Source organism: Serpula lacrymans, assembly GCF_000218685.1.
Source record: "Serpula lacrymans var. lacrymans S7.9 unplaced genomic scaffold SERLAscaffold_2, whole genome shotgun sequence".
NCBI lineage: Eukaryota > Fungi > Basidiomycota > Agaricomycetes > Boletales > Serpulaceae > Serpula > Serpula lacrymans.
In genome coordinates this window covers 963,880-975,968 of record NW_006763291.1, presented here as the reverse complement: position 1 = coordinate 975,968, position 12,089 = coordinate 963,880, and the positions used below count along the sequence as shown (strand labels likewise).

Sequence of the window (12,089 nt, the reverse complement as noted above, 5' to 3'; positions counted from 1 at the left end):
GTGCTTTTCCAGGAATAGAAGTTCGTTCATAATTTGAGAAAACTGATTTAGCAATATATCATCAGCCTCAACGTAGTTATACCAAGAGATGTAGCAAGACTACATGAGAGCAAAGCATGATGTTCTATCGAGAGCAACTATTTACTGGTATCATAAAGTTCAGTAGTACACAGCATTTATACACGCATATACCTATACCTGCAATAAATTTCTCGCCCTAAATGCAGACGCTTGAAATACAAACGGCGGTCAAGGTGCCTTGACAAGCTACTATATATCAACTTTCTTCATCAACATCACCGTTGGAATCAGCGTCAGCAGGACTCGCATCTTCTGCATCGGCATCCGCATCGTTGTCATCACTGCCATCTTCCTCATCATCGCTTCTCACAGGCAAAGGACCTTGCTCAGGTAAGCTCTAAGGAGAAGAGCTCAACAGAGGTGAGAATTTTTTTGATACTAAAACACTTACAAGGAAAGCGAATTTACAAACTAAATAGCCGCCGGGATTGAGACCTTGTTCTATCCATGCCTAGTTCGAATTGATGAACTTGAGCTCAAAAATGATGGTAGTTGGAGTACGGCTTACCTTTTGGACGACGTAGAGACCATCGTAGCGATATCTGGATGAAGCTTAAATGAATGCTATTTTGGAGAGGTCATAAACCGACTCACCCTTCCTTAGGCGCGAATGAAGACATTGCTTTATAGCCTCGGATCACCCGCACGGGTTTTCTCGTCTCTGCAGATTTCTGAACAAACTCAGTTTAGAAATAATCGAAAGTAGAATAGCGCAACGGCAACCTTCAATGCTTTATTGAAGTGATTTTCGAACGTTTGATCAGAGCTTTGGGGAGCAGTGCGCAGCTGATGCAGAAAATGTCAATATATAACATGCGAGTATCCGAAGAGTCAGGACAGACGTTTTTGGGATTGGCCTTTGTGCCCTTCAAGTCTCTGCCACCTATAGCGATGAAAGTAACTGGTTTTACCGCTGTCATGGGACACAGCAAGTAGGCAGTAACTTACCTGATCCGGTGTACGTGCTAATTCAACAAAGGACAAAGGTCCACATTTTAGCTCAAGATGGTGTGTATCAAGAATGAAAATAACTTGCAATGCATATCCAAGATCCACGTCGTCGTCGTAGCCACCAGAAAGCGCGACTGAGTACGCGCCTTGTGGACCAGCTGATATACCAGCAACCCATGGACTGAATAAGACGCGTTTTCAGTAGCTGATATGAGATAATGAAACTACTAACGCGTGGACGGCATCAGCGCTGCAACCTTGCCTATAAATCATAGTGAGTGAGTGTTACTACCTATGGGTTCCATTTTCACGTACCTGGTTGGCCACCACGTCCCCACTTTGATACCAGGTATACTTCCGTACACCTTACTGAACTTTTTCTCAAAAAAAATGATTAAACACAATAGGGCATAGTCGACTTACGGATCTTGTGTCCTTTTGCCACTCTCTCTGCCTGTTGGTCCACTTTTCTTTCTGCTTGCACGTAGAGAAACAGCAACGGGTAAACCACCTAAGTTCTCCGCGTTATAGTCGACAACTTTGCCGATGTTTCTTTGGCTGCGTCGCGTTTCCATTTCAGCGGGAGCCACCTCGAACCGGGGTGCTTTTTTCGGGAATCCGTGATCTAGGTCTTCAAGCTTTCGCTTCCTACTTGACTTGACAACTTTTTTCTTTGGTTTCGCCTTGGATTCGAAAAGCTGTTTATCTTTACCACCAAGTCCAAGCCCGTCCAAGAGTGCTTTATTGCGCTCAATGTTAGCAGCGCGTTCTTTTTCGTAGTCACACATATTGAAGTGAAAATATAAAATATAAAAAAGTAAGAAGAATTGAGACTGAGGAACTGCAGTGAGCAGAGACTATAGAAGAAAGAAATAGCAACGAAAATTGAATGAAAGAGTACTTTAAATCTGATTGTTCGTTTAAGCCCAATACCTAATACGGAGAAGTTGATATGCGTGGGAACGTACGCGTGACGCCTTATTTGGACTTGCTTTGACTTATTGTCCTAGAGCTTCTGAGAACAACGCTTGCAAATATAGCAAAATAATGGCTGCTCCTCCACCTCCACTACGCGACGACTCCGATTCCGAAGACGACGATTACGTTCCACCTGTTGAAGATGGTCAGTTCACGATTCTGCAATGCGAGTCACACACAACTTATCTATGCGGACTTCATTAGATTCCGAATCCTCAGACGATGAAAGTCCAGAGGCCAAACGTGTGAAACTGAATGAACCTGAAAGCGAAGAAGAGCAGGCACGTAAGAAAAGGTTCATTTTTTTCATCATTTAAATGACTGATTCTAACGAATCAAATCATGAAATGTAGGGATAGAGAGGCATTATGGGCTGATTTCCAGGCATCTGTATCAAACTCTACAGCAATCAAAGTAGAGGAGCCACCAAAAAAGCTCGTCAAAGTCGAGAAGCGTTATCTCTTTGCAGGAAAAGAAGTTGTGTAAGATGAAATTCATATATTTTGTTTGGTGTGATCTAAGCTTCTTCAAGGGAAATACTACAGGTTCCCGAAGATTCGGCAGACGCAAAGAAATGGCCCCTATGGAGCCCACCAAACGATGTTACTAGCCGACCCACCACAGAGTCCACTGACGCCTCGATGTGTGACCGCGAAGACCCAGGCATTGCAATCATTGCAGCAAGTGTACCTGCTTCTAGCTCACCATCATCGCCATCAGCGACTCTACCGCCTAAACGTCCTGGTCCACGGAAACGCACAACACTAGCTGGACTTCCAACGCCAGGTGCCCAGAAAGCGAAAAAGCTGACTACTCTGGATAAATCTGCCATGGATTGGCGAACGCATGTTAACTCCGAGCTTGGAACAGGAATGAAAGATGAACTTGAAGCTAATCGCCGCGGTGGCGGATATTTAGAGAAAGTAGAGTTTTTGAGAAGAGTTGAAAATAGAAAGGAAGACGCTTTGGAGGCCAGTAAATCAACCAAACGTAGGAGAGTTTAAAGCCGGAACTGACTTAGAGGAAAGTCTTCGTAGAAGGGTATTGTATAAGTAAGTTTGTTTTACAGTTAATTACATTAATATTTTTACAAGATAAGAAGTGATGTTCATACTTGAAAGTACCGGCTCTCGCCTGTGCCTCTTCAAAAAAATTTGACACTCAAGATTTGCACACAGCCTTGTGGTCGCTCCAATGAGATTTCTGACAAGAACTATCGCAGTACCTGATATAGACAAATCGATTTATAAGTCTTGAACTGGTGAGAATTCTGCTATTTCCTACCTGGCCTTTGTACATCCACTGCACTTCTTCAACACCGCACTTGGGTTCGTGCAGTACGAGCAACGGTATAGTTCCACGCTGTTAGGGCTTACTTTGGGGTGCGAGCACCGTGTAGGGTGGGGTTCTTCCAGTGCACCATTGTCAAGGCGCATTTCGTCCAGCCATGTCGACAGGTCATCTTCAGCTTTGTCGGTGGAGATAACAGAATGTCCTTCAGGGCCTGTGACTGCTAGTGAATCGAAATAAGCGACGGCAGAACTCCATTCTTTTGTTGCGGGCCCGTAAGATTTCACTATATTCTGCTGTGCCAGACGGAGCTGTGTTTTGGGTGGTGGACCTGCCATAATTGATTCAAACTCGTCTGCAATTTGGAGTTTCCGCAGGGAATCCTGCAAGTATCCCGGTTATCCATCGTGATCGAATCCAAGGAAGTACTTGTGAAAGCCTACCTGCAATGCTGAGAGATTGGGAGACATGTTTGGCCCTTCGAAGGCAAGAGTCAGTACAATGTACCAGTATAAAACGTTCTTCATATGCCTTCCATCGGGTGGGGCCTGTGACACGTAGGTTTTGGCATCTTCCAGGGCACTGACAAGGAATGCAACACCTTCCTCCCACTTCTGGTCACCCGGCCGCCCCTCTTGTAAACGACAAACTCCCAAATTGCCTGCAATTGCTACTGCACGACACATCATTGCAAACCGCAAGAATGGAGTTATCTTCTTGCATTTCATTCCTTTCTTTGCGGCGCGTAATCCTGCTTCGACGTCTGCACCCAGCGTAATCACGTAGTGGAAGTATGGGAATTTCGGGTTGCGCTCTACGGCCTTCTTTGCGAGGACGACAGCTTCGGATACGCGGGATCTCATCATATGATGTTTTATTTCAAGCATATCTGCCCAATCTTCTTCTCCTGCACGACCTTTCTCGCGAATCACTTTGGCACAGTGTGGTAGCGCATCAGCCCACCTTTTGAACGGAAGACCTAAATCAATTTCCTCCATCCTTCCGGTGTGTGGATCCTGAGTCTGAAACATCCCATCAGCAATGGAAAATTCAGTCCCGGTGATGAAGCTAGCGAATTTCGTTCCCAGCGCATACAGATCTCGATCTTGTACATATTGCATAAAAGTCTTCTGGTTATCAACATACGAGCCGAGTGTAAGCGTTGTCTCGGATTGATCATGGCCATAGTTCATTATGATTTTCGCTAGATGTTGGGGGAGCTCGCGCTGTACAGCTGCAATCAACTTTTGTGGGTCACGGAACCGCGTGTCATCCTCAGCTATACTTCCCTCCAAACGAAGTAAGCCGCCCAGCGCCATACAACGGAGAGAGAGATCGGTACTGCGCAACAAACCCACAAGCAAGGAGATCATTGGAGGGTACTCTTTGCAGTCTTTCCAGCAATGCAAAGTGGGTTGGGTAATTAGCTCGACGGCATGATCTAGTAATTGGGTGCTGATTCCTGGTTTTCGTAGAAGATCCGTTACTAAGCGGATCATGGTTGGCACATTTAGTTGTTTGATATCTTTAGTACTGGGTTTATTGACCTCATTGAGGATTGACCCAAAAGAGTGAGCTAAAGTAGAGACTATAAGCTCTGCAGCTTTGAGATCCTCGGGATGGTTTTGGAGAGCACTAAGAAGGACAGGAGTAGCTTTGAGGCCAATTTCTTTTCGTACGTCCATTCCGCCATGATGAGTGACAGTGGTGAGTGCCCGCAATGCTAAATGATGACTGGTTGGTTTACTAACCAAGGGCATGATCTTCAAGAGAAGGCCTATGGTGATATGAGTTCATGAGCAGAGTTGATACGAAGCTCCGGTTAGCACACGACACCAACCTTTCTCAAACAATTTGGTTCGAAGGATAGAGTCTGCACACATCTTTGTGTAAATGCCAACAATACCTCCTGTGACTTTCTCGTTTCCTACATTGGCGATATACGCGTCATCCAGACGCTGGTAAAAAGTATCGAAGTTGGCGAAGATCTTTTTCAGCCCACTTCGTGTTGTGAGGTCTATGAGTCTATGAGTATTCTTCGGTGTGACGCTCTCTATGCAAAACGAAAAAATAGATCTCTTACCAGGCAACTGAAAGTAGTCGCAAAGAACGTTGACTACAGCATTCCATCCATCGGCCCCATCGATATCATCTACAAGATGCCCAAATCTACCCTGTTCGAGATTGGGTGTCGAGCTCCCCTTCGTCTGCTTTGTTTTCTTTCCCTTTGAACGCGGACCAGGCATGTTAGGTTTGCGCGTTAGACGCAGTTTTTGTTGCCTGAACAGTAGCCCCACGAGTCAGACGTACAAAGAGTGTTGCGAGGTCGTGAATCGTGACCCTAAATGGAATTTAGCTCAAACGTAAAGTCACCTATGTCGGCCGGCCCACAAAGTGCGGTGGAGTAGCACACCATGGCCACAGACCGTGCATCGGTGCGGTTTTCCTGATGCCATATTCTTTGGGGACTGATATATTTACAGTGGTGTCGGAAGCATCCTCTGCTTGTGACGGTTGTAGTGTAAGTATGCGTGGAGCCACTGAGTTTCAAGTCTGCACAGCGCTCAGGATGGCAGGTGGATGTACATTAATACAACGAAATATTTTACAACAGGAAGGTTTTGAAACATGATGTATCAGCTTGCTTGCTTGTTCAACCAGCGGAATGACCACTTAGAAAGAAATATACCGAACGATCATCGATAATCTTTAGAAGGAGATTATCGGCTATCCACCTGTACTGTAACAGCAAGCATGACTGACAGTACTTACTTGGAGACTAGTATCACCATCACCTGTCAGACCTTGCACGCAATCTTATGTTCACTCCAATGGGATTTCTGACAAGAATTGTCGCAGTATCTGAAATGAAGTATTTCCGGAGGTCCATGTGTCTAAACCCTAAATCTGAGAGAATACTCTTACCTGGCCTTTGCACACCCACTGCACTTCCTCAACACCGCACTAGGATTTCCACAATAAGAACATCTGTATAGTTCCACGCTGTTCGCTCTTATCCTGGGGTGTGAGCATCGTGCAATGCAGCTTTCATCCTGTGCACCATCATCAAGGCGCATCTCGTCCAACCATGCAGCTAGGTCGTCTTCGGCCTTTTCAGCGGAGATAACAGACTGCCCCTGATGGTCACTGTCATAAGCAGCTAGGCTGTCAAAATGTGCGATGACGGGCCCCCACTCTTCTGTGGCAGAAGAGTAAAGTTTCACTACTGTTTGCTGCGTCAACCGAAGTTGCGTGTTGGGCGGTATAGTTCCCGAAAATATTCCAAACTCGTCGGCAGTCTGGAGTTTGTGGATTGCATCCTGTTGCTTCTATCGTTAGCCCACCGCGAAGAAATCGATGCCAACATTGGTGGGCAAACCTGTAGCTCTGTTAGGCCAGGAGACATGCTCGGCCCCTTGACGACAAGAGTCAGTACAATGTACCAGTACAGCACATTCTTCATATGTCTTGCATCAGGCGGGGCCTCCGATATGTACGTTTTGGCATCATCCAACGAGCTCACGATGAATGCAATACCCTCTTCCCACTTCTGGTCACCAGGTTGCGCCTCTAGCAGACGACAAACACCTAAATCACCAGCGATTTCCACAGCACGCTGCATCATGGCAAAGCGTACGAAGGGAGTGATGTTTTTGCACTTCATACCTTTCTTTGCAAAGCGCAAGCCCTCCTCAATCTCTGTTCCTAGCGTGATAATGTAGTAGAAATAGGGAAATCTCGGGTTGCGCTCTATAGCTTTTCTCGCCAGAGCAACTGCTTCGGGAATACGAGATTTGATGACAAAATGCTTCATATCGAGCATATCTGCTAAATCTTCTTCTCCTACACATCCCTTTTCGCGAATAATCTTGGCACAATGTGGTAGCGCATCCGCCCATCTCTTAAAGGGGAGACCTAAGTCCATCTCCTCCATTCTTCCTGTATGCGGGTTTTGAGTCTGAAATCCACCATCCGTTATAGAGAATTCATTTTTAGTTATGAACCCAGCGAGCTTCTTGGCCAGCGCATACAGATCCTGATCCTGCGCGTATTGCATGAAAGCATCCTGGTTGTCGACGTATGAGTAGAGAGTTAGCGATATGTCACACCGGTCTGGGCCATAGTTCATCATGATGTCTGAGAGATGTTGGGGGAATTTACGTCGTATGGATGCGATGAATTTCTGTGGGTCATTGAACCGCTGGTCAACCTCGGCTGCGCCTGCCTCGAGGCGAAGTAAGCCACCCAGAGCCATGGAGCGGACCAGTAGATCAGTGCTACGCAAAGACGCAACGAGTAAGGATACCATTGGAAGATATGCTTTGCAGTCTTTCCAGAAATGAAGAGTCGGATGAGTGAGCAACTCTATGGCATGGTGCACTAATACGACGGTGACACCTGGTCGTCGTACGAAACCTGTGACAAGACGTATCATAGTTGGAACATTCAGCCGTTTGATATCTTTGATATCCGGTTTATCGGCGACGTTTATGAGGGACCCGATCGAGTGAGCCAGCGTCCTAATTGCAAGCTCTGCGGCTTTGAGATCGTCAGGATAGTCCTGGAGTACACCAAGGAGAGTGGGTGTAGCCTGCACCGCGATCTCTCTGCGCACTTCAGCGCCTCCGTGATGTGTAACAGTAGTGAGGGCTCGCAGTGCCAAATGACGACATAACGGCTTGTTAATCAACGGCATGATTTTCATTAACAGACCTATGATGACAGGAATTCGTAAGTACAGCTAGTTAAGGACTCCAGCTAAACACCAACCTTTCTCAAATAACTTGGTCCGAAGAATAGAGTCTGCACACATCTTCGTAAAGATGCCTATAATACCTCCGGTCATTTTATCGTTTTCTATATTTGCCTCATAGGCATTATCTAGACGACGGTAGAACACGTCAAAGTTGGTGAATAGTTTCTTCAGTCCACTTCGTGTTGTGAGGTCTATGAATAGAAGAAATCAGGCCCTTACGCTCTACACCGGCGTATAGATGGGTCTCTTACCAGGTAACTGGAAGTAGTCGCAAAGAATACTGACGATGGCATTCCAACCCTCAGCCCCATCTATGTCATCTACGAGGTGCTCAAATCTGTCCAGCTCTTGCTTAGGCTCTAGTTTCTGAGTCTTCTTCGCTTTCTTCGCCTTTGAACGTGGGCCAGGCATTCTGGATATCCTTCCTGAGAGAGCAGATCAGAGATAATATCTACGAAAGTCAGTGGGTTGCGATGAGCTCTATCTTTGCGACGATGAGCGACCCTAAGAGACGTACAAAGGAGCATGGGCGTAGTTGGACCCAACATTTATAGAATCGAGGATCAAGCCTTGATAGAAGCCTAGCCACGAGGTAAGTGAAGTGACATCCTGGGGATTCGATCTTTGCATGGCTGTCCTAGAGCACGTATTTTGCGTAAAGTCCTCTTTGTTTGACGTACTTTTATTGATTGATGGCAATCATCGTGTATGTCAGTGAAAAGTCATACGGTATGACGATACTGAGTTTGAAAATTCGCGACTTTCACTCTTAACACGAGTTACAGTGAAGTCAAGTTCGAGTTTAACCGTACATCTAAGCTCTGGATAGTTATGCCTTCCAACGTCGCAGTTCCAGTGTATGGAAACTATCATGGGTAAGTCATATGGCAATACCTTCGCCCCAATCTCAAACCAACAATTCGCTTATAGTTATTATTCCAAACGGCCATTTATTCGCGACCATCGCCTTGCCTTGCTTCCTACGAGTTTCTTCTCTGAAAAGCGTGTTTTGGACGTTGGTTGTAACGAGGGTTGGGTCACTTGCGAAATAGGTATCCTGTTATTTAAATAACATTGAGAATACATCGAAACTGACGTGAAGAAGCTAGGACAATCATGGGGTGCTCAAAGGGTAATTGGTGTGGATATCGATGATACCCTTATACGGGCAGCATGGAAAAGGCGTCGGACTGTATGGAGTCTTCAAGCACCTGACGATCACTCAACATGCGATGTCGATGGTGTCTCTGATGCAGAGCCCCCTACGAAACGTCGGCGAAAATCAACAGAGAAAGAAGATGAGCTAGCAGACTACTTTCCTGCTTCCTGTGAGCACGTCCATGGCCCCCTGCCTATTCCACCTCAGACAGACAAGAAACACGTCTTTCCCCACAACGTTTCCTTCAGAACGGCAGATTGGGTTCAAGATGAGATACCGGAAGACGATACTCCTTACGACGTCGTTCTCGCGTACTGTGTTTAATTTATCTCTCCCTCTCCTCCTTTACTGATTTTGTTAGTAGTTTTTCCATTTCAAAATGGATACATCTAAACAGTGGCGATGCTGGTATCACTAAATTTTTCAATCGTGTGCATAATGTGCTGAAGCCTGGAGGTGCATTTGTCTTGGAGCCACAGGACTGGGATACATACGCAAAAGCAAAACGGATGGACGAGGTTCGACACGATATTCCTTGAACTTAATAACTACCTATTCATCCTTACCGTGCAGACGTTAAAAGAGAACGCCAAAAGTTTAAAGCTTCTTCCTGAGGATTTTGAAACGATACTGCAGTCGATCGGATTTGGTCCAGTTCAACATCTGGGGAGTGCTGGAGAAGGAGGTAGGCTTTTTCTTACTTATAATATTTGAAACACTCTGATGGTACTTTATCTAGGCTTTCACCGACCTGTAGATCTGTATATTAAATTGTGATTTTCAAGTTACAATGTTGTATACACTCGTATACGAGATCAAGGTTCGAGTGCACGCAATGGATTTCCCATTGGTGTCAGGTCGCTTTGGATTTCGATTCAGTAGATTTGCTTTCATGGAGCTGTGGCAACATATGCAATTAACAAGCCGTTTACTTTGTAAATAGGACTTGACTTCTTCGATAGTAAGTTGTGGGTATGGGGCCAGGGTTCAAACGTTCAAGTAGGATTGTTATCTCGGTTAGAGTCACGTGACTCCATGTAGATTACATTGTGAAATCTTTGGGTCTCTCTGAGTTCAAGATGACTCGGTTTTGCAAAATTTCCGTTGTATCTTACTCGGCCCCATAACTTTTCTTTATTTCAGGTTTAAAAAATGCCAATCCTTGGTCTCGCACCGTCGTCAGAGCCTCTGAAACCAGCCCATTTCGATATCGAAAAAGTTATTCGCCCAAACATCCTAGCCTTACACCCATACCGATGTGCTAGAGATGACTATCAGAAAGGGATCCTTCTAGATGCCAACGAAAACGCTCTCGGACACTCCATTCCACGCTCTTCGAACCAAATATACCCTGAATTACAAGCTGCATTAGACCTCAATCTAAACAGATACCCCGATCCCTCGCACGACGATATCAAAACTCGTATAGCAGGTCTGCGCTCGTTGCCCGGGAAGAACCACGTCTTCCTTGGTGTTGGGTCAGATGAGGTGATCGATCTTGTGATGAGGGTGTGCGTGGCACCAGCAAAGGACAAGATTTTGATCACCCCTCCTACCTACGGGATGTACGCTGTATGTGCACAAGTCAACGATATCGGCATCGTGCGGTGTAACCTCAATTTGGACGGAAATGAAGGAGAGGGCGGGGAACGGGGACGCTTTAGTGTACTGGTGGACGAGGTATGTGGCCCACTACACTTCTTTGCCCATGTACTTGGCTCAGTTCTTCCGCTGTGACGAACAGGTCAAACGAGCTGTTGTCTCGGATCCCTCCATCAAACTTATATTCCTCTGCTCTCCAGGAAACCCAACCGGAACTCTGGTCAGCCTATCAGCAATCCGATCTCTGTTGGATTTCGAGCCATTCAAGGGTATTGTGGTCGTTGACGAAGCCTACATAGACTTTGCGGGAGAAAACGCTAGTGCTGTTTCGCTTGTGAAAGACTACGCCAATGTTTGTGTTCTGCAAACGTTAAGTAAAAGCTTTGGGCTTGCTGCTATCCGGTAAGGCCGATTTGAATGACCTACCAAGTAGCATTCTGATGTTTAGTAACCTGCAGGTTGGGTATTGCAATTGCACAACCACCGCTCATTCAAATACTCACAAATACCAAGGCTCCTTACAACATATCGACTCCGACCGCTCACCTGGCTCTTGCTGCTCTAGAAAAAGATGCCATTGTGCAAATGCATGAGAAAATCAACACGCTCATATCCTCCAGGGGCAAGCTTCTGCAGTCACTATCCAGCCTTTCTGCGCTAGGGGTGGGTGCGGCTATTGGTGGCAACGACGCGAACTTTGTGGTGGTTCCAATATTGGATCGCGAGACAAGAGTCCCGGATAATAATCGTTCACAAAGGGTGTACAAGGTGCTAGCGGAAGAGAACGGTATTGTCGTGAGGTATAGAGGGGGAGAAGCTGGGTGTGCTGGATGTCTGCGGATAACTGTCGGCAGCGAAGAGGAGAACAAGACTGTTATAGAGAAACTAGAGCATGTCCTGAACATATTCTAGCGGGCGGTGACCAACCCCGCTCGGAATGCTCGGACGTTTTCACAAGTTACCTCCGCGTTTTCTTCCGCTACATATATAGACTTTGTTCATATTTTACTATCCGGAGGTTTTGGCTTTTACAAAGCTTACTTCCGCTGAGGCTTCCTAACTTCCCTAAGCTCCACTACCATCTTCACGTCGCCACCCCTGGATCAACGCTGCAACTGCCAGGCGGTTCGCAATTGGCAAGCTCGGAGTTCCAGCGCTCAGCAAGGTTCGCCTGATAGCTCGCCTTTCTTTCAGCGTGCTCTTTCCCCTGGAGCTCGTGTGGGCCTACACTGAGGCTCTTTTGCGAGTTTCAGGATTTGTACCTATAAAATG

General features: G+C 46.2%; 5 protein-coding genes across 5 annotated transcripts; 2 read left to right on the top strand and 3 right to left on the bottom strand.

The window, feature by feature from the left end:
* Window positions 1-277: 277 nt before the first annotated feature.
* On the bottom strand, window positions 278-1,820 carry SERLADRAFT_433216 (uncharacterized protein; the record flags this gene model as incomplete). The annotated part of the gene is made up of 9 exons (XM_007313397.1): window positions 278-418; window positions 473-532; window positions 590-623; window positions 676-752; window positions 805-867; window positions 1,030-1,213; window positions 1,265-1,294; window positions 1,348-1,401; window positions 1,456-1,820. The coding sequence occupies 9 exons, from the start codon at window positions 1,818-1,820 to the stop codon at window positions 278-280; spliced, it is 1,008 nt and encodes a 335-aa protein (XP_007313459.1).
* Window positions 1,821-2,345: 525 nt separating this feature from the next.
* Window positions 2,346-5,546, bottom strand: SERLADRAFT_445048 (uncharacterized protein; the record flags this gene model as incomplete). The annotated part of the gene is made up of 6 exons (XM_007313396.1): window positions 2,346-2,445; window positions 3,185-3,235; window positions 3,295-3,683; window positions 3,744-5,077; window positions 5,141-5,317; window positions 5,384-5,546. The coding sequence occupies 6 exons, from the start codon at window positions 5,544-5,546 to the stop codon at window positions 2,346-2,348; spliced, it is 2,214 nt and encodes a 737-aa protein (XP_007313458.1).
* A 263-nt stretch (window positions 5,547-5,809) lies between these two features.
* Window positions 5,810-8,467, bottom strand: SERLADRAFT_359379 (uncharacterized protein; the record flags this gene model as incomplete). Its single annotated transcript, XM_007313395.1, has 6 exons — window positions 5,810-6,007; window positions 6,073-6,162; window positions 6,226-6,620; window positions 6,680-8,013; window positions 8,071-8,247; window positions 8,308-8,467. The coding sequence occupies 5 exons, from the start codon at window positions 8,465-8,467 to the stop codon at window positions 6,099-6,101; spliced, it is 2,130 nt and encodes a 709-aa protein (XP_007313457.1).
* A 420-nt stretch (window positions 8,468-8,887) lies between these two features.
* SERLADRAFT_433213 (uncharacterized protein) lies at window positions 8,888-9,992 on the top strand (the record flags this gene model as incomplete). The annotated part of the gene is made up of 6 exons (XM_007313394.1): window positions 8,888-8,931; window positions 8,987-9,108; window positions 9,166-9,526; window positions 9,580-9,733; window positions 9,789-9,900; window positions 9,955-9,992. 6 exons carry the CDS (start codon window positions 8,888-8,890, stop codon window positions 9,990-9,992), a joined length of 831 nt encoding a protein of 276 aa, XP_007313456.1.
* A 292-nt stretch (window positions 9,993-10,284) lies between these two features.
* On the top strand, window positions 10,285-11,874 carry SERLADRAFT_456679 (uncharacterized protein; the record flags this gene model as incomplete). The annotated part of the gene is made up of 3 exons (XM_007313393.1): window positions 10,285-10,895; window positions 10,960-11,219; window positions 11,276-11,874. 3 exons carry the CDS (start codon window positions 10,368-10,370, stop codon window positions 11,727-11,729), a joined length of 1,242 nt encoding a protein of 413 aa, XP_007313455.1.
* Between the last annotated feature and the right edge of the window lie 215 nt (window positions 11,875-12,089).